Source organism: Podarcis pityusensis (assembly GCF_964106645.2).
Source record: "Podarcis pityusensis genome assembly, chromosome: 16".
NCBI classification, from domain to species: domain Eukaryota; kingdom Metazoa; phylum Chordata; class Lepidosauria; order Squamata; family Lacertidae; genus Podarcis; species Podarcis pityusensis.
This window is the reverse complement of record NC_138041.1, coordinates 42,174,609-42,195,357: the sequence shown is the minus strand read 5'-3', so window position 1 is coordinate 42,195,357 and position 20,749 is coordinate 42,174,609. Positions and strand designations below refer to the sequence as shown.

The window sequence follows — 20,749 nt, the reverse complement described above, 5'->3', positions numbered from 1 at the left end:
CCCTCCTCACTGTGCCAAGGGCGTTCTTCGTGGTGCACCCCTATCGTGAGTGCCCTCTGCACGACGTCTGCTAGGGTTTGAGGTCTGTCCCCCCTGGCCAACTCATCTTTTACGGAGCCATGAAGCCCCTCCCAGAACAAGTCTCTCACTGCCAGGGAGTCCTTTTCCCAGCCCAGCACATTCAGCAATGCAAAAAAGCGAGAATGGTACTGACGCACTGTAGCCTTGCCCTGCCGCAATCCATGCATCTCCTGGCGCGCCACATCAACGTCAACGGTAGATTGGAAGCAAGCATCCATGGCTTTGATAAATTCGTCAGAGTCCCTGCGGGCAAGACCATCTTCGCGCCACAAATTGCGTAACCAGGTTCTAGCTTCCCCATGCAAATGGGACACAATAAAGCCTACTTTCTCCTCCTCATCTTTGAAGTCCTTCCGAAGCAAATGCAGCGCGTATACGACGTCTGCTCTGAAATTGGGATAATGCTTCAGGTTCCCATCGAAGTGGGCTACTAAATTGCCCCCCCTCCGTCCGAGTCCGATTCCCTCTGATCTGGACCCCGGGAACCCCTGTTTGCACGCCTGATCCCACCTGGCTTGCAGATCCTGGCATCGCGCTTCTGCTTCGGCAACTGTCTTCTGAGAGACCACTACCGCAGTGGAGAGCTCGGCGACTGCGTTTTGCAGGGACACTATCTGCTCCTCAGTAGTCATGTCTGCCAAACTTCGTGAGCTTTGCAAAAAAAAATTTTGCGGTTTCTGTTGAGAGGGGACTTACTTCAAGGCTGCCTCAGGTCTCAGCTCACAAAAGACCAACGCCAATCTCTTCTTATATATAAAAGTGTTTATTGCAGTTCATTGTTTGCTTCATATCCGAGGCGCGCAGCCCCACGTCTGTACGCTTAGACCGTTGAAGTCCCCTCTGAGTCAGTCCCTCCCCTGCACCAGTTTAAGAGCCTTGCGCTGCTCCACCTGTTTCTCTCTTTCCTTTTCCTCAGGGTCTTCCTGCCCGCTGGGGTTTCGCCCCTCCTGGATTCCCCTGACGCGCTATCCCCCGACTGCTCTTCCCCCCTCCTGCGGGCTTTAGGACCTGGCCCTTCCTCCGGGCTCCCTGTACTTCCGCGCGCCTCTACATTTGAACTTGGCGCGCGCGCCCAACCTCTAACTTTCCTTTTGACAGTTACACTACTCCCTTCACTACTCCCCTCCCCTTCCGGGAGGGTGGCTTGCTCCGACCTCCCTCCCTTCTCTGCTGCCGGAGCTGCTTCCCCTGATACACTGGAACCTCCACCCCCTTCGCTGCACTCTGGCGGGGAGGCTGGTCCTGACGCCCAGCTGCCACTTTGGGATCCCCCGCTGGCCCCCTGTTCCTGACACGTCCCCCCTGGGGCTCCCCTGGCCTTGACCACTGGCGCCCCCTTCTGGGAATCCTCTGATTCGCTGGAAAGACTCATGGAATCTCTTGAGTCATTGTCATCCTCTTCCTCGCTGTCCTGGGATTCATCCCCATCGCTCTCCATCTCCTCCCTACCCTGTGCCTCTGTCCCTGAACCCCTGACACTTGGCCACTGTGAGAACTGGATGCTGGACTGGGTGGGCCATTAGTCGGCAGGCTCTTCTTACGTTCTTAGAGAAGGCATTAAAACAAAAACGTAACTGGAGAGCAAATGAAAGCTGGATTTATTTATTTTTTAAAAAAAATGAAATGCAAAATGCCCTCCTATCCTTTGTGTAATTTATTTTAGGCCTTTTAGTTCTGCGGCTCTGAATGCTGGTGCCACAGAGTCCCTTCTGACAGCAGACATCCTTCCTAATTGCAGAAGTTGTTATCACAAAGCCTTCCCCAGGCAGTCTTGCACTTCTCTGCCTTGGCGCTTGCAAAACTGTTCACGCTTTGCACGCCTTAATAGTTTCCCAGCTTTGGTTGTGAGTTTGATGGAAGAAGGAGCATAGTAATAATTTCATGACTCCTGAAAAGGTCTGATCCCCTCTGACTACAAGCTGTGACAGCAAGGTGGAAATTGAGAGATTTGGGCATTCTTTTCCTGCAGAAAAGGTGGGAGGAAACCACCCCACAAGATTCAGCTGGGAAATTTTCACTGAGGATACCTTGATAAAACTCTGTGGTTCTTTGTGGGGGAAAGTTATCTTACCCTACTTAGTAAATTCTGAGTTTTGTGGGAAATAAAAAGTATGGCGGCTTTCTATCAGCCCAACAGCAGTTTATCAGCACTTAAGATCAGCTAATACCAATTACAGCCTTTGCTTGATGGATTTGCAAGAGATTTCACCTGAGAGGTTTTGTGGAGGTTTTGTCACTTCAAAACTGGCAAGCAGCTCTGATGAATATTACTTAATATATTAACAGAGGGGTGCTAGTGTACAGTAAATTGCAGAAATAGAATCCACACTAATCTCAAACAACTTTAATTAGTTTATAGCAGGCATGTCCAAAGTCTGTTTCGGGGGCCTAATCTAGCCTTCGGGTCGATTTAAGACGGTCTATGGGGTAAAATCCTAAAAAAAGCTCAGCAACTTAAATCCAAAAAAAAGCTCAGGAAGTTGTAAATCCTAAAAAAAAGCTGAAGAACTTTGGTCGGCCCTCACTCGTGTTCACTTCATCAAATCTGACCCTCTTTGAAAAAAGTTTGGGCACCCCTGGTTTATAGTGTAGTAAAGGGGGCAGGTGGGGAAGCTTGACAGTGCAGATGGGAATGATAAATAAGCAAGCCATGAAAGAAGCCAAGAAGAATATTCATGCGAATATTTTATTATTGAGCCAGCCTCAGTTGAGGCAGGAGCTCACTTGGTTTGGACTTCTCTGCCTTCTGCCTGGCCCTTGTGGTCTCTGCCTTCCCCTAGAGCTCCGTCTGGGGCACAGCTCCTCAGAAGGACATGGGCTCATGGGACAGAATTGCTTTGGGAATCTATGCACAGATCAGAGAAGTAAAATCACAGTGAGAAATTGACTGGTTGTATCAAAGCTCCTCAGGTCAAGGGCTGCTGGGATAGAAGCAGTTCAGGTCACTTGATGCGATGCCTGCGTATGCAAGGGGATGGCTGGGGAGAGGCCAAGGTGGCTGGTCTCTTGGCAGAGCCTGATGGAATAGCCCTACTCTCTGCAGCTTAATGGAATAGCCACAGACATTTCCTACTGAGCATTTGGGAAGTAGGAGGAAGAGAAACCCCCAGGACTGGTTGGATGCACTTCCCAGAAAGGTGCCACTTCCCACACAGAAGGGTCCTTGCCTCCTCTCTCAGCTCCTCTCCCCCAGGACAGTGGAGGGGCCCCTGACTGGGCCAGCTGTATTTATCATTGAGTCTGAGCCCAAGAGAAACAAAGCCAGAGGGCAAAGTGATGCTTTCCTCGTTGGGCCAGGGAACAGCTGCTGACAGAGCCAGCAGACGCAGAAGGTGTAGCAGCAGAGGCCTGGAAATAACCGTCTTAAGCCACGGTCATTATCGGAAAGGCAGCTGCATTAGTACTCAGGAGTCTTTCTCAGAAAAGGGGTATTTTGCCTTGGCAACAATTACTTCATGGATCCTCATTCATCAGCCCAGGTCATTAGAGGGGTTTGCACTGAGGACGGAGGGAAAGACTCTGCCACCAATCAGAGGCGCCCACGGAGCTCTTCAGCACCATGCCAGCCCCAGCACAAAAGCGCCTATGATGTTGCTGTTAATGTGGAAGAAAGCAGGCAAAATTACTCACTGTTTGCCTCTTTAATCTCCTCTGGGCTTTGTGCTGCTGAGCTGCCCTCCAAATCACAGCCCATTTTCTTCCTCTCTCCACCCCCCACCCCTCAAACCCAGGTTCCAGACTCTGTCTCTTGCACATTAGAGGCAACGGAGCCACTTCTATTTTCATTTTACAAGTGTGGCTGGCTGAATATCACATGAATGAGTGATGGGGAAGAAACAGTGCTAAATTCAAGAACACAATAAGAGCCTGTGGAGTCCAGCATCCTGCTCTCATTGGGGCCAGCCGGATGCCCATTATGGAAAACCCTCAAGCAGAACTGGCTATTCAGAAGCACTGGAAGCTGCAGCTGTGGAAGCAGAGCAGAGCATCATGGCCAGTCGCCATTGGCTAGGACCCAGATTCTGTGGCCCAATGAGATCCCATTGGAGATTAATAATAATACAAATTTTATTATTTATATGCGGCCCATCTGACGGAGGTACCCCACCCACACAGGTGGAGCTTGGAACGCTCTGCATGCAGACCTAAAAAGAGGCTGCTGCCTCTGGCCATTAGCCCACCTTCTGATGAGCTCTTTGGATGAAGGGCAGTGAATCTATATCTATCTATCTATCTATCTATCTATCTATCTATCTATCTATCATCTATCTAATAATACTCCAACATCCAGTTCTCACAATGGCCAACCAGATGCCTGTGGGAAACCTGTGAGCAGGACCCAAGTGCAAGAGCATCCCTCCTCCCCCCCCCCACTTGTGGTTTGAAGCAACTGGTATTCAGAAGCATCACGGTCTCCAGCTGTGGAGGCAAAGCAGAGCCATCCTGGCTAGGAGCCATCCATAATATTCTCCTTTGTGGATTTGTCCAATCCAAGTTGGTGACCATCAGCCCTCCTATGGGAGGGAGTTCCACAGTTTAACTAAGAAGGATTTTCTTTTATCTGTCCCAAATCTTGCAATGTTCAGCTTCATTGGATGCCCATGAGTTCTAGTTTTCTCTTGCCCACTTTCCCCATGCCATGCATAATTTTAATATTTCATGGTGCCATTTTCAAAAAGAGCTGGAGGTTCTGAATCCCTGATGTCTCCTGGCTTCTCCGTGCTGGGTGGGGGTGGCACTCTGTGCATGCTGAGCATCATTAGCTTTATTGCAACACTGTTGGTGTTGGAAGTTGGACTGGGGCTGAACCAGAGCTGTCCTTGGTCTCTGGAAGGGAGATGGTAAACTCTCTCTGGGGGAGGAAGACAGGCAGGACTTGTCACCAGGAGGACCTCACACCTAGGAAGAAGTGGCTTTGGTGGTCTTATGAATCATAGAATCATAGAGTTGGAAGAGACCACAAGGGCCATCGAGTCCAACCCCCTGCCAAGCAGGAAACACCATCAGAGCACTCCTGACATATGGTTGTCAAGCCTCTGCTTAAAGACCTCCAAAGAAGGAGACTCCACCACACTCCTTGGCAGCAAATTCCACTGTCAAACAGCTCTTACTGTCAGGAAGTTCTTCCTAATGTTTAGGTGGAATCTTCTTTCTTGTAGTTTGGATCCATTGCTCCGTGTCCGCTTCTCTGGAGCAGCAGAAAACAACCTTTCTCCCTCCTCTATGTGACATCCTTTTATACATTTGAACATGGCTACCATATCACCCCTTAACCTCCTCTTCTCCAGGCTAAACATGCCCAGCTCCCTTAGCCGTTCCTCATAAGGCATCGTTTCCAGGCCTTTGACCATTTTGGTTGCCCTCCTCTGGACATGTTCCAGTTTGTCAGTGTCCTTCTTGAACTGTGGTGCCCAAAACTGGACACAGTACTCCAGGTGAGGTCTGACCAGAGCAGAATACAGTGGCACTATTACTTCCCTTGATCTAGATGCTATACTCCTATTGATGAGGCCCAGAATTGCATTGGCTTTTTTAGCTGCCACGTCACACTGTTGGCTCATGTCAAGTTTGTGGTCAACCAAGACTCCTAGATCCTTTTCACATGTACTGCTCTCAAGCCAGGTGTCACCCATCTTGTATTTGTGCCTCTCATTTTTTTTGCCCAAGTGCAATACTTTACATTTCTCCCTGTTCAAATTCATCTTGTTTGTTTTGGCCCAGTTCTCTAATCTGTCAAGGTCGTTTTGAAGTGTGATCCTGTCCTCTGGGGTGTTAGCCACCCCTCCCAGTTTGGTGTCATCTGCAAATTTGATCAGGATGCCCTTGAGTCCATCATCCAAGTCGTTGATAAAGATGTTGAATAAGACCGGGCCCAAGACAGAACCCTGTGGCATCCCACTAGTCACTCTTCTCCAGGATGAAGAGGAACTATTGATGAGCACCCTTTGGGTTCGGTCAGTCAGCCAGTTACAAATCCACTGAGTGGTAGCATAGTCAAGACCGCATTTTACCAGCTTCTTTACAAGAATATCATGGGGCACCTTGTCAAATGCCATGCTGAAATCTAGGTAGGCTACATCCACTGCGTTCCCTTCATCTACCAGGCTTGTAATTCTGTCAAAAAACGAGATCAGGTTTGTCTGACATGACTTATTTTTCAGAAATCCATGCTGACTATTGGTGATCACAGCATTCCCTTCTAGGTGCTCACAGACTGTTTGCTTAATGATCTGCTCCAGAATCTTCCCTGGTATTGATGTCAGACTGACTGGGCGGTAATTATTTGGGTCTTCTCTTTTCCCCTTTTTGAAAATAGGGACATTTGCCCTCCACCAGTCTGCCGGGACTTCGCCTGTTCTCCAGGAATTCTCAAAGATGACTGCCAGTGGTTCTGAGATCACATCTGCCAGTTCTTTTAATACTCTTGGATGCAGTTCATCTGGCCCTGGAGACTAATGAGAATCCATCTGTTGCCCCTGTAGGGATGGAGAAGCTTGTTCAGCCTGGAGGCCAAATTTGTTGGGGGGCTGCACCCGCCCTGGGCACCTGCAGGATGGACATTTAATGAATACGAATAGTATGCTGCTGGTGGGTCGTGGATCCAAAGCCACAAGCAGGAAAAGCACTTGATGTGGCTCTTATGGCTGTGCAGTAGAGTTTGTAGGCTACATTCTGGTAATGCAAAAGTCGGGTTCCTGTACATGTACACACACACACACACACACACACACACACACGAGCCTCCATGCAAGCTTGCAAGATGCATTGCTGCAGTTCAGATATGCCTCCATGGCAGGCAAAACGACAATTCCCAGGCATGCTGTTATGCTCCCAGTGCTCTAGAGAAAAGGCAGGCTTGAGGTTCATTCCAACAACGTAGATTTTAGGTGGTATAGTCTTTGGGTGGGGATTATACCACCTGAGTTTTTATGTGGGACATTGCTTAAAATAACACCCCCCCCCCTTTGCAAAATTCACCTGCCTTCCATTTTTAAAAAGTAAATTGAGTGAGTAGCCATTTTTTCTTTCAAGCAAACTCCCTGCAGGTGGAAAACAGGTGGAAGAGCATCTTGTGGGGACTGCAACATCTCATCCCCACATTTAAATGAAAGGCTGGCATTTATGAGGTGTGGAGCCCTTGATGGAGCTTGGACTGCATTTGTCAAAGCTGAGCCAATTAATCCAGTTCTTCTTTATTTCCTTCCTTGGGTGAAAAAATCACCAGCAAAGCCTCTTTGTTAATCAGAGCTCTTTGTTAATCCTTTTCAGGTAATAATTGCTGGGTGCTTTGGGCTTCTGTTCCCGGATTTTGGTTAGTCTTTAACTTTGCTGACTGATGGGATTGTAGAAATGCCTGAACGCCTTTTGATTTTAGGGTATTTTGCCAATAGACATCTGGGCTGGAGGAAAATATTACAAGATACATATTTACTAAAAGTGATCTTGGAGATATTTATTTTGAAAAATGTGCCACCAGCATTAAGGGGGGGGGGCCAATCCTGGTGGTGAACAGCATAAAATCTACAGTAAAACCACATTCATAAAACAAAGGGTGGATTCCAACATTGCACTATTGTAAATGTTCTGACTGTTCAAGAGTATCAGTTTGTCAGATGGAACAGCCTCCCCTCGACACACATGCTCTTCTGGGGGTCAAACTCAGAGAGTGGAGGGAGGAGAGGAGGGAAAGCCCCATTGCATAAGGCCCAGAATCCCACCCAAAATACCCTCAGGGTCACTGAACCCATCTGCAGAGGTGAAGGGAGACCCAGAGGATTGAACTCAGGGAGGCACCATCACCTGCACTGGCATGAACAGACTCAGCAAAGCCCCCCCCCCCTAGAAGCACTTCCTTGCGAGCTCTTTCTCCTTGCTCACACAGAATCATAACACTGGAAGGGATGCCAAGGGTCATCTAGGGCAACCCCCTGCAATGCAGGAATCTCAACTAATGCATCCACGACAGATGAGCATCTAATCTCTGCTTAAAAACCTCCAAGAAAGAGAGTCCAGAACCACCCAAGAGAGTCCGTTCCACAGCCGAACAGCTCTTACTGTCAGAAAGTTCTCCCTGATGCTTAGTTGGAATCTCCTTTCCTGTAACTTGAAGCCATTGCTCGAGTCATGCCCTCCACAGCAGGAGAAAACAAGCTTGTGATAGCCCTTGATATATTTGAAGATGGCGATCATATCTCCTCTCGGTACCATTTTTCCCAGGCTAAACATACCCAGCTTCTTCAACCATTTCTCATAAGGCTTGGTTTCCAGACTCTTGACCATCTTGGTTGCCCTCCTCTGCAAACATCTCAGCTTGTCAACATCCTTCCTAAATTGTGGTGCCCAGAATTGGATACAATATTGCAGGTGTGGTCTGATCAAGGCAGAATACAGTGGTACTATTACTTCCTTTGATCTGGACACTATACTTCTCTGGTGCAGCCTAGAATAGTATTAGCTTTTTTTTTTTTTTTTTTTTTTTTTTGCTGCAGCAGCACACTTTCGACAAATTAGCTTATGGTTCACCAAGATCCCTAGATCCTTTTCACATGTACTGCCAGTAAGCCATGTGTCCCCCATCATATTTGTGCATCAGGCTCTTCCTGCCTCAGTGCAAAACCTTACAGTTGTCCCTGCTGAAATTGATTTTGTCCGTTTGGGCCCAGGTCTCCAATTTGTTAAGGGCATTTTGAATCCCGATTCTATTTTCTACATCATTGGCTCTTTAAAAGTGGAGCTCGGGTGTGTGTCAGGTGTTTGGACAACATATTTGCTTAGATCTAGCCCAGAGAATGCTCCAACTACCTCACAATTGCACTCATTTCACACACTAGCAAGGTGATGCTCAAAATTCTACAAGGCAGGCTTAAGCAGTATGTGGACCGAGAACTCCCAGAAGTGCAAGCTGGATTTCGAAGGGCAGAAGAACCAGAGACCAAATTGCAAACATGTGCTGGATTATAGAGAAATATCAACAACCTCAGATATGCAGATGACACAACCTTGATGGCAGAAAGTGAGGAGGAATTAAAGAACCTTTTAATGAGGGTGAAAGAGGAGAGTGCAAAATATGGTCTGAAGCTCAGCATCAAAAAAACTAAGATCATGGCCACTGGTCCCATCACCTCCTGGCAAATAGAAGGGGAAGAAATGGAGGCAGTGACAGATTTTACCTTCTTGGGCTCCATTATCACTGCAGATGGTGACAGCAGTCACGAAATTAAAAGACCAGAGGCGTAGGAAGGTCAGGTGGTACCCAGTGCGGAAAATTTCTTGTCACGCCCCCTTTGATTTTTTTATTGATTTTTTTTTGCCTGCAAAAATGGTTTTACGTTATTTCATAATTTCTTACAAAGGAATGTGGATTCGGAGCCTCTGATAACAAGTAGGTGACAGATACCTAAATTTACAGGATGAATTGTGTTTTGGCTTGTGTTATTTTATTTATATTTATTGTTTATTTATTTAATAAAACTTATTTTAAAAAACCTGCAAAGTGGTTTTCCAAAACAAAAGAAAAAAACACACCACAGCAGTAAAATCAAGAAAAATTAACAATCCTACTTTAAAACATACAAAAGCTAAAATATTAAGATTAAAATTACTTCAACTTCCTAAGCATCTAGGTATGCTTGCCTAAAGAAGAATGCTTTTAGCAGGTGCCCAAAAAGAGTCTAGCAAAGGCACATGTTTTGTTGAAATTTCAGCCTTCACGACATAGGAAAACAGCCAAGAAAACAGCTATTTTCGTGGAGGAGGGTCAAGATATTAACTGATATGCATAAAATTTCATATGTAGCTATATAATCCCTAGTGTAGTAAGATAAGACCTTTGGAGCAGGCATTTTTTTAAAAAAGTTTTTTGTGAACCGCCCTAGTAGGGCAGTAATTGTTCCTTGATAATTTTTCACCCCCTCCCCTCCATGATGACACCTGGGGCGACCTGCCGCCCCCCTCCCTTTCCTAGTCCCCTGTAAAAGACGCCTGCTTCTTGGGAGAAAAGCGATGACAAACCTAGACAGCATCTTAAAAAGCAGAGACATCACCTTGCCGACAAAAATCTGTATAGTTAAAGCTATGGTTTTCCCAGTACAGTGGTACCTCGGATTAAGAACTTAATTTATTCTGGTGGTCTGTTCTTAACCTGAAACTGTTCTTAACCTGAGGTACCACTTTAGCTACTGGGGCCCGCTGTACCGGTGCCGCGCGGTTCCTCTTTTTTTATATAAATATTTTTATTGGTTTTAAAATACAGAATTATAAAACATACCACACAGTTTATCACAAATACATTCTTATTGGATTTCCATCAGCACCTCTGATAATCCTCCGTCTTAATCACTTCTTATGCATTTCCTAACTTAATATTGCCTTTACATCTCTTAACTTATCGTCTCTCCTCCATTTTTACAATATTTCTAATTAGATAGATTAGATATATCTTTATTGTCATTGTCCCATGCAGGACAATGAAATTGCAAAACTACATAAAACTACATTAAAACTACATAAAACTACCACAAAACTACATAAAACTACCACAAAACTACATAAAACTACATAAAACATTCAAAAACCCCTAAAAACTCTAAAACCCTATTTTAAAATACACTATACTGTAGAAACCCCTTATGCTGCGTTTAGAACCAGAATTGCATTTGCATAGAAACTGTTAATAGAAACTAATAATAATATTATTCCTCACAGAACCTCTTGCAAACCTACAAACGTCATCTGTTCATCACAAATACTTTTCAAATAATCCATAAATTTACTCCAGTCTTCGGTAAATTTCTGGTCCCACCGGTTTCGGATCCTTCCCGTTGGTTTGTCAAGTTCCGCATAGTCCATTAATTTCATCCTCCATTCTTCCATCGTTGGTAATTCTTCTTGCCTCCATTTTTGGGCCAATAGTATTCTTGCTGCTGTTACTGCATATAGAAAAAGCTTACATTCCTTTCTATTTATTTCATTTCCAACAATACCCAAGAGAAACGCTTCTGGTGATTCCTGTTCTCATTCTGAAGCAAAGTTCTTAACCAAAGGTACTTGTCAGGGCTGCCTCAAGTCTCAGCTCACAAAAGACCAACGCCTTTCTTTTCTTATATACAAAAGTGTTTATTGCGGTTCATTGTTTGCTTCAGATCCGAGGCGCGCAGCCCTACGTCTGCTAGGCTTAGACCGCTGAAGTCCCTTCTGAATCCGTCCCTCCCCTGCACCAGTTTAAGAGGCTTGCGCTGCTCCACCTCTTTCTCTCCTTTTCCGCAGGGTCTTTCTGCCCGCTGGGGTTTCGCCCCTCCTGGATTCCTCCGACGCGGAATCAGACTGCTCTTGCCCCCTCCTGCGGGCTTTGGGACCTGGCCCCTCCTCCGGGCTCCCTGTACTTCCGCGCGCCTCTACATTTGAACTTGGCGCGCGCGCCCAACCTCTAACTTTCCTTTTGACAGCTACGCTACTCGCTTCACTACTCCCCTCCCCTTCCGGGAGGGTGGCTTGCTCCGACTTCCCTCCTTTCTCTACTGCCGGAGCCGCCTCCCCTGATACACTGGAACCTCCACCCCCTTCGCTGCACTCTGGCGGGGAGGCTGGTCCTGACGCCCAGCTGCCACTTTGGGATCCCCCGCTGGCCCCCTGTTCCTGACACGTCCCCCCTGGGGCTCCCCTGGCCTTGACCACCGGCGCCCCCTTCTGGGAATCCTCTGATTCGCTGGAAAGACTCATGGAATCTCTAGAGTCATTGTCATCCTCTTCCTCGCTGTCCTGGGATTCATCCCCATCGCTCTCCATCTCCTGCCTACCCTGTGCCTCTGTCCCTGAACCCCTGACAGTACTATTTCTGGGTTAGCGGAGTCTGTAACCTGAAGTGTCTGTAACCTGAAGCATCTGTAACCCGAGGTACCACTATAGTGATGTATGGAAGTGAGAGCTGGACCATAAAGAAGGCTGGTCGCCGAAGAATTGATGCTTTTGAATTATGATGCTGGAGGAGACTCTTGAGAGTCCCACGGACTGCAAGAAGATCAAACCTCTCCATTCTGAAGGAAATCAGCCCTGAGTGCTCACTGGAAGGACAGGTTCTGAAGCTGAGGCGCCAATACTTTGGCCACCTCATGAGAAGAGAAGACTCCCTGGAAAAGACCCTGATGTTGGGAAAGATGGAGGGCACAAGGAGAAGGGGACGACGGAGGACGAGATGGTTGGATAGTGTTCTCAAAGCGACCAACATGAGTTTGACCAAACTGCAGGAGGCAGTGGAAGACAGGAGTGCCTGGCGTGCTCTGGTTCATGGGGTCATGAAGAGTCGGACACGACTAAACGACTAAACAACAACAAGCCATGTATACCAAAACTCTGCTTGTGGACATTTGAACCATGTATCCTGACTTCTTAAAATAAAGCTTTCATGTTTCCTTGAGGTGGGAGCCCACGCACTGTTTCCAAGGGAGGGGGCCAGGAGACAATGTTTCCTCTTAAGTTAACACTCTCTGGCAGTGGCAGAGCATAAAATGCAACTGCCCAGGGTGGGCAGGGTGGTCCACCGAGGGGGCAGAGCACAGAGGAAGCCCTCTGCATCTTGCCTTGCAAAGCAGCGTGTGCAGTGCACTCGCATGCCACAGCCCAGCAGAGGAGAAGGACTGCAACTGCTGCCAACTCTCCTCCTCTTCGCCCTGCAGGTTAGACCTGACCCAGCGACGGAGCTGTAGTTGGGAGCAAGGAAGCTGCCTAGCCAGCTCCCTCGCATGTGCAGCCCAGCAGAGTTGCTGCAATGCTGCCAATGACTATCCCACACTCTGCCCCGGGTCAGGCTTGACCCGGGAGTGGATCTGCTGAGGCTGGGTGTGAGAAAGCTGCCTCGGCCATTCCCTTGCACACCAGAGCCAGGCTCCAATGATTGAGCCTGTAATGGGGGCACCCAGGACCAGGGGGGGTCAGCACCTCCCACACTACACCACTGCTCTCTGGTTGTTTTTCTGCACAGGAAATCTCTGGATCAGAAAGGACAAATGTTGGCTTAGAATTTCAGTGTTTTTTAAATGAGTCTTCCTACTTTCCAAGCAAGGCTTCAGTGTTAGAATCCCAGATGAAAAAAGGAGCAGGATGTAGCCAATTCTTCTTTCGTGATGTCGGTTTCCTGTGAGATTGTGCCAAAATCTTCCTGTATAAAAGTCCATTTCAATCATCATTCAATTTCTTGTAAATACCCAAGTTCTGTCATCAATAATCCTGATGCAGGTTTGAGCCAAGTACTCAAGGTATGCTTAAAATATCAAGGGGGGAGCCAGAAATGTGGTACATTATACATCTTCAGAAGAGTGCAATTATGTTGAACACCCCCCTTTATCTTTTAAAGCAGCATCTCTCGCTCACATACCATATAACCTTGTGTGACTCCCATCTTAGCGATGGCATTAAAATATCTTTTATACCCAAAATAACTGCTTTGACACTTAAAACTTCCCGGGTTTTCAAACAGACAGAGTAATAATCATCATCACTTGATGTCTCCTGAATGCAAAGCAGGGAGCTCTATGGCAGGCAACTCTTAACAATAGCTCCCTGTTTCAAAACCAAAATCCTATTCCCACCTAGGCCCTTAGAAAAGACTCAGTCTTTCCTTTGTCCCAAGGCCAAACAGAGAGCTGAAGAGGTATCTGGGGCATGTTGGTCAGGATGAGTGTAAATATTTCAGCTACTGTCAAGAGTACCATATTGAAACCTACCAATTGAACTCCACACACACATACTGCCCCCTTTGTCCTGCAGTCAGCTTGTCTGAAGCTGGCAGGGCAGGGCAGAGAGCCAGGAATCAGGAGTTGGGAGCCAGGAGGGGAGGGCAGCCAGAAAGGCAGCCAGGAGGGCAGGACCAGAGAGCAGTCAGGATCAGAGCGCCAGCCAGGAGTCAAGAGCAAGGCTAGAAATGCAAGCCAGGCAACCTCAAGGGAGGTTCACCTGGATGTCATAGAATCACAGAATTGTTGAGTTGGAACATATACTGAGGGTCACCTAGTCCAGCTCCCCGAAATGTCATAAGTTCCTAGGAGACATTGTGAAAGTGCTGGCCGGCTCAGCATGAGGAGGGGGCCGTTGGAGGACCTATTTGTTGACAACCCCAAGGAGGTTGGTGTTATTATTGTCACTGTCCAGCATGGTGAAATTCTGTAACTTATGTTGTCATTAGATTATTGCATCCCATTCATTTCAATGCAAGGAAACACAAAGCAAATGGTGGGGGCATAATCAATTATGCATTGTTTCTGGACTGAAATAAACAACAGCAGATATCAGTTGTATTCACTGAACTGATTTTTGTTCCAGACACAGGGCAAATAAACACCTCTGGCAATTTCTGCTCCCGTTTCCATCAGAATTCTCTGACATCATGAGCTAGGTGATTTGGCCAGGCCAAATCCACAACAGATTTTTATTTTTAAAAATTCTAAACTGCACTTCATCCAGACAGACCCCAGGGCTGTGTACACAAAGAACAATGCAGTAAAACCTGTTATCCACCATAAAGCTGCAGAAATTGGAGCAAGCTGCAGGCAGATGCAGCCCCCTGAAAATGCCTGGTGAAGGAAGGGGGCTCACAGACCCAGTTTCACAGGACTTTCCATTCACCATCCAAGTGCACCTATTTGGCTTCAAACTTTGCCTCTCAGTGATCCTAGTTCTTGACCCACACAAGGGATGTTAGGCCCAGGAGCAAATTAAAAGGGTGGGTTCCTGGGGTCTTTCTGGCTTTGCAGGATGCATGGCAGCCCTGGAGGCCAAGTTCTGTTTAAAATAAACATACAATCAAAGCCCAGCAGAAAAGGCCCAGGACTTGGGGGTCCCAGGCCACCTGCTACCAACATGGCTTCTGCACTTGAGCTGAAACCTTTTGTTCTGCCTCACTCCAGAATGATTGCTCTGGGTCAGCCATGGCAGTGCCTTACACCTCAGTGGACCCATCCATTTTTCCACCCCCAGAGCTTCTAAATCCCTGTGACAGTTTGAAAATCTTTCAGCTTTCAAGTTCCACCAGAAGGCAATAACTCAACTGCCATGCACCCCTCCTCCCAGATAAAAAAGATGTGTGAGCACCATGCAAAGAAGGGGGGGCATATGCTGACATAGAGAGGCATCTGCTGTGGGGGAACTTGCATTGTTTGTTAATAATAATTTATAAAATCCAGATTGAGAAAACTGCTCGTGGGTCTTTTAAAAATACATTTTGAGCGCAGTCATGAGCGAAGGAGGCAGCAACACTTCCCAGATCTTGCAAAAATAATTCCTGCTCAACGTTGTTGGCAGGCAGACACTCTTGGTTGTCAGGAAGAGAGAAAGAAAAGGGGTAGGGGGACTGAAAGAACAGAGTTGGGATGAATTGAGCTTCATCTTTGGGAGAGGGAGGAAAATTATTTTAATATATGTTGTCATCCAAATGTTGGAGGGGCTGAGTTTGTTCTGAATCAATAAGTTGTTTGCCTTCCTGATTCTCATTTACAAATTGCCAATTACAGCCACTGTTACCTGTCCGACATTGCATTTTTTCTCCCCGGGAGATGCAATCTTTCAGCGCTTGCCTCTGTCGCTATAAAAGTGGGTCATGCATTCCACAAAGGTGTCAGTTATAAAAAACATTTTTAACGCTTGCCTAGCCATTCTTCAGGTTGCTCTTTTAGACTTCCAGTAAGGGAGTGACACAAGATAGAAACTCCAGCCCAATCCCAGTGTCATAACGTTCCAGGTTCCATATGTCAGCATCCTAGAATCATAGAATTGTAGAGTTGGAAGGGACCCTGAGGGTCATCTAGTCCAACCTCCTGCAGTGCAGGAATATCAACTAATGGACAGATGGCCATCCAAACTCTGATTAAAAACCTCCAAGGAAGGAGAGTCCACTTCTTCCCAAGGGAGACCGTTCCACTGTCAAACAGCTCTTACTGCCAGAAAGTTCTTTCTGATGTTTAGTCAAAATTTCCTTTCTTGTAACTTGAAGCCATGGGTTGGAGTCCTACCCTCCAGAGCAGGAGAAAACAAGCTTGTTCCTTCTTCCATGGGACAGCCCTTGAGGTATTTGAAGACGGCTATCCTATCTCCTCTCAGGGTCCTCTCTTCCAGGCTAAGCATACCCAGCTCAGTGGCCAACTAGATGCCTCTGGGAAGCCCACAAGCCTGTGCAATGGTCAAGCTGATGGGAGTTGCAGTCCTAAAAGTCTCCTCTCCTGCCTAAGGACCGTGTGTGTGTGTGTGTGTGTGTGTGCACGCGCATGTGCACATAATTTATGTTATGGCGGTCAGCATATTGGATTGCAGTATATTTGATTGCAGTGCTGACTGTGCTTTGGGACAATAATCCAAGCAACAATGAAGAACATAAGAGCCAATGGCTCATCTAGTCCAGCACCATCCAGTTATCACAGGGCCAGCCAGATGCCCCTGCAAAACCCGTGAGCTGGACCCGAGCACACACACTCTCCCTACCTGTAGCTTCCAGCAACTGTTTTTTTGGAAGCATTGCTGCCTCCAGCTGTGGAGGCAGAGTATAGTCATCATGGGTGGCAGCCACCGATCGCTTCCGAGTCCTTCAAGCACACTGCCTGGCCCTCCAATGTCAGCATGCCATGTGCACATGCCCCACGACTTGTGTGCATGTTGTGAGCACACCCTGAAGTGTGCGTGCATGGCCACTGGGGAATTTTGAGAGGGCCTGTCCCTGCTCCTTGAAATCCATCCTCCATGAATTTATCTTACCCTCTTTTAAAGCCATCCCAGTTGGAGGCCATCCCTGCCTCCCGGCGGAGCAAGTTCCATAGTTCAGCGATGCGTTGCATGGAGAAGTTCTTTTTTCCTTTTTTTACCTGTCCTGACAGGGAGCGTTCGATTAGAGAAGATTCCCACTTCAGCAAGTGAAGGGAACCATGTGAAGCAAACAGATCAAGGGCCTTCAAGGGTGAACCCCAGAAGGCCAAGCCTGCCCATCCTAGGAGCCTTTTGCAGCCGGCTTCTGCCTCCTGTCTGTTCAGCATACATCACTCCTTCCCTACAGGAAAGGTGGATGCAATATCAGAGAAATGTTAGGAGTTTAACCGAGGCCAATGTCTCATCTGCCCAGCAGGCAGCTCACCTTTCTCTGCTCCAGCCACCCTCCTCAGCACAGCCATCAGATCAAGGCATTTAGGGAGGTGGAAAGCGCCACCCATGCGAATTTGCCTTCCAGTGCACTTTCAGTCAATTTCCTGCTGCTGTAATTCCTTCCTTCCAGCCTCCTGCCTGGCCGAACACTTACCTGATTTGACCCTCACTTTTAACTGTCCTTTAAAAAAAAAAAAAGAAATAATGATAGTAGAGATATCTTCATTTACCATAGTTTTCAGGAATAACAAAGAAACAATAAAACAAAGATCAATGAATGTATGAAGCAAATTATTGCAGTTGGAATAAAATGAACAGAACGTTCAGGACACTTTGCAGACTGTAATAAAATAGATTCTGCAAAGGGACATTTCAAGAGTCATAGAACTGTAGAGTTGGAAGGGACCACAAGGGTCATCTAGTCCAACCCCCTGCAATGCAGGAATTTCAACTAAAGTATCTTAACTAAAGATGGCCATCCAACCTCTGCCTAAGAACTTCCAAGGAAGGTGAGTCCACCACCTTCTGATGGAATCCATTCCCCTGCAAAACAGCTCTTACTGCCAGAAAGTTCTTTGTGAGTCAGATTCTTGTAACTTTTCTTGTACCTTGAAGACATGTGTTGTTGAGGGCTGTGCAGTGCACTATTTTTATTTATAAATCATAGGAACAGAAACCATACAGCATCCAGATGGCCTCATTTCATAACCCTTGTGATGGGTTACATACTCAAGCAAGACAATGTCCCACATCCTCTCAAACCACCCAGCCCTAGAGGGACCTCATGCAGACTTCCAATGTTTGGCAATTTTGAGTCTGGCTGCAGCAGAGCTAGCAACCCTTTGTGAGCAAGGGAAAGTCACTTTCAACAGCCTGGCAGGAGAGCTAATTCTGTCTGGGTCCAGGGTTAGAGATTGTTTTGTTATTGCATAGAGGTCCTTGGGTAGATACCTATTCTTGGATGCCTCACGTTTTTATCTTTCCAGTGTTTTGCCACTATAACCCTTTTTGCTGACGTTGCATACATAAATAGCCTAGTTTTGTTTTTGGGAATGCCTCACGTTGCCACCTTTCTCTCTTCCTTCAAATCCATTTTCGAAACACACCTTTTTCTGGATGCTTTCAGAGCAAAGCCCAGGTCACAAAGCACAGCGTAAGGCAGCTATCCCTGTTCCTTTTAAAGTTAGCCCTTTATGCCAGACCATGAAAATGGAATCTTGTTTCGCACTTAGCTCAGTGGCAAAGCATCTGTTTTGGATACAGGAGGTTGCAGGTGCAATCCCCAAGCTCTTCAGGTGGGGCTGGGAAGGCACCTGGCCTGGAATCCTGGACAGCTGCTGCCAGTCAGTGCAGACAATACAGGGCAGAGCCTGACTTGGTGTGAGGCAGCTTTCTTTGCAGTGCTGGCATTGGGGAAAGTGGTTCCCTCCACATGTGGTTGAGCTGCAGCTCCCATCATTTCTGGCCATTGACTATGCTGGCTAGGGCTGATGGGAGTTGTGGTCCAAGAGGAGGCCTGCAGGTTCTCCATCCCTGGTTTAATGAGTGACCTGGGTTGTCACTCTAACCACTGCACTACATTGTATTTTTTCAAACCACCTTCCACTTTCTAGAATAAAGCACAATACCTTAACAGAAATGCATTGAACAAATGATTTGCTGAGCTGACCTGTTCAGGACTGCCTTGCTTGCGTGTTGCTTCCTGGGCCACCACTAACCCTCCCCCCCCCCTCACCCTGTGCTCCTGTTTCTCCAGGAGAAGCAAGTGGATGAGCTCTCTGCAGTGAGGCAGACGTTGCAGGCAGACCTGGAGACCTCCATCCGCCGCATTGCGGACTTGCAGGTGGCTCTGGAAGAAGTGCAGTCGAGTGACGACAGTGATAGGGAGAGGTGAGTGTGCTGGCAGGACTGGGTCTCCGCCTCTCAAGCCAGCCTGCTGCTTTCCCCGCGCCCTTCCTCTTCAGACTCCAGGCTCCTGGCAGGGTGAAAAAAATCAAAACTTGTGAAATCAATATTTATTTATTTATTTTTTTAAAAAGTGCCTGGGGGTGGAGCCCCCAGTGCAGTGTGTGAAGAAAAGCCAGAAGGCACAGCCCCAGAGAGCCTTCCCAGGTCAAGGGGTGGGGTGGAGTTGGGGCTTTGGAGCTGGGTGCTCTGGGTGGGTGCGCTTTCACATCTCAGTGCCCCTGTGAAGTAGTGCGGCTAGGGAATGGTGGCTGTGGCACATACTGTCTGGCCAGCTGTGTGTGGAAAGGCCCAAAACTCAGCAGGAGGCTATCTGCTTGGCCTGCAGAAGGCTCCCGGTCCAATCCCCGATGAAGAGCCTTGCAGGGACTGGACTAGGTGACCCTGGGCGTTCCCTTCCAGCTGTACGATTATGTGATGCCTGAAAACCTGGAGAACCGTTGTCAGTCAATGCAGACAGCACTGATCTGTCTCAGCAGAAGGCAGATTCCTATGGTGTGTTGTGTGCAGATACACATCCATACAGCTTTCATCTTTTAGGACAGGGGTGTCCTTTTAGAGCTTCCCCGCTGCCTGATCTAACTTGAGCATGGAACAAACCACACTCCATGAAATGATGCATTGCATGGAGAGAGTGGAAGAAGAGGTTTTTCCCCTGGTCACACTGGAACTCATGGATGTTATTGTTATTGTTGTTGTTGTCCTGCCTTTTTCCCTGACAGACTCAAGTCAGCTTACAGATCAAATAGGAACAGCTAAAAACAAAGACAGTGTGTGTGGGGATCACTTAAAAACAATTAAACATTAATAGAATATAAACTACACACACACACACACACACACACACAGAGAGAGAGAGAGAGAGAGAGAGTTATCCAGTGTAGCTAAATATTGGTAGAGTCCCTCATGCTGTGCATAGCTAAACTATGGAACTCTCTGCCACAGGAGGCAGTGATGGCCATCAAGTTAAATGGCTTTAAGAGAGGATTGGACTAATTCATGGCGAAGGGGGCTGCCAATGGCCATGCTCTGCATCTACAGTTGAAGGCAGTGATGCTGCTGCAAAGCAGTTTCTAGACACCACAGGAAAGGAGAGGGCTTCCTATAATGGGCATCTGGCTGGCCCCTGAGAGAACAGGATGCTGGACTAGATGGGCCATTGGCCTGATCCAGGAGGCTTTTCTTGTGGCTTCTTGAGTGTAGGGCTAGGCAAGTTCTCTCAGTGAGGTTTCCCCTCCTAATTTGTCAAAGGCCAGAGCAGAGCAGCTCCTTGAGTCTCTGCTGAAAACCTTTCATCTTTGTGGCAGCATCACGTGATGGACTCACTTTGCAGAGGGATGACTCAGTGCACGAGGTGGAGAGAAACCAGTCTGGAGCCAGTGCATTTCCACGCTTCCTCCTGGTGGATGGGAACTCGACCTTTAGTGTTTGACTCTGGGGTGAGGGTATTGAGCAGGAAAGGGAACTGGTCCCAGGAGCTGAAAACAACAAAAGAACCTTAAAAAAGCAAAACAAAAGCAGCGAGAGCAACCTGGCCTCAATCTGATGCCTCCTGGGGTTCCACTGTGCATAATCAGGAGCCGTGAGG

The 20,749-nt window shown here is 47.4% G+C and overlaps 1 protein-coding gene across 1 annotated transcript in view; it reads left to right on the top strand.

Moving 5' to 3' along the window:
* Nucleotides 1–20,749, top strand: part of MYO18B (myosin XVIIIB) — a 300,711-nt gene that overhangs the window by 231,409 nt on the left and 48,553 nt on the right. The window contains exon 41 of the mRNA XM_080986568.1: nucleotides 18,953–19,086. Coding sequence (XP_080842694.1) covers nucleotides 18,953–19,086 — 134 coding nt within the window. The remainder of the gene's footprint in view (nucleotides 1–18,952; nucleotides 19,087–20,749) is intronic.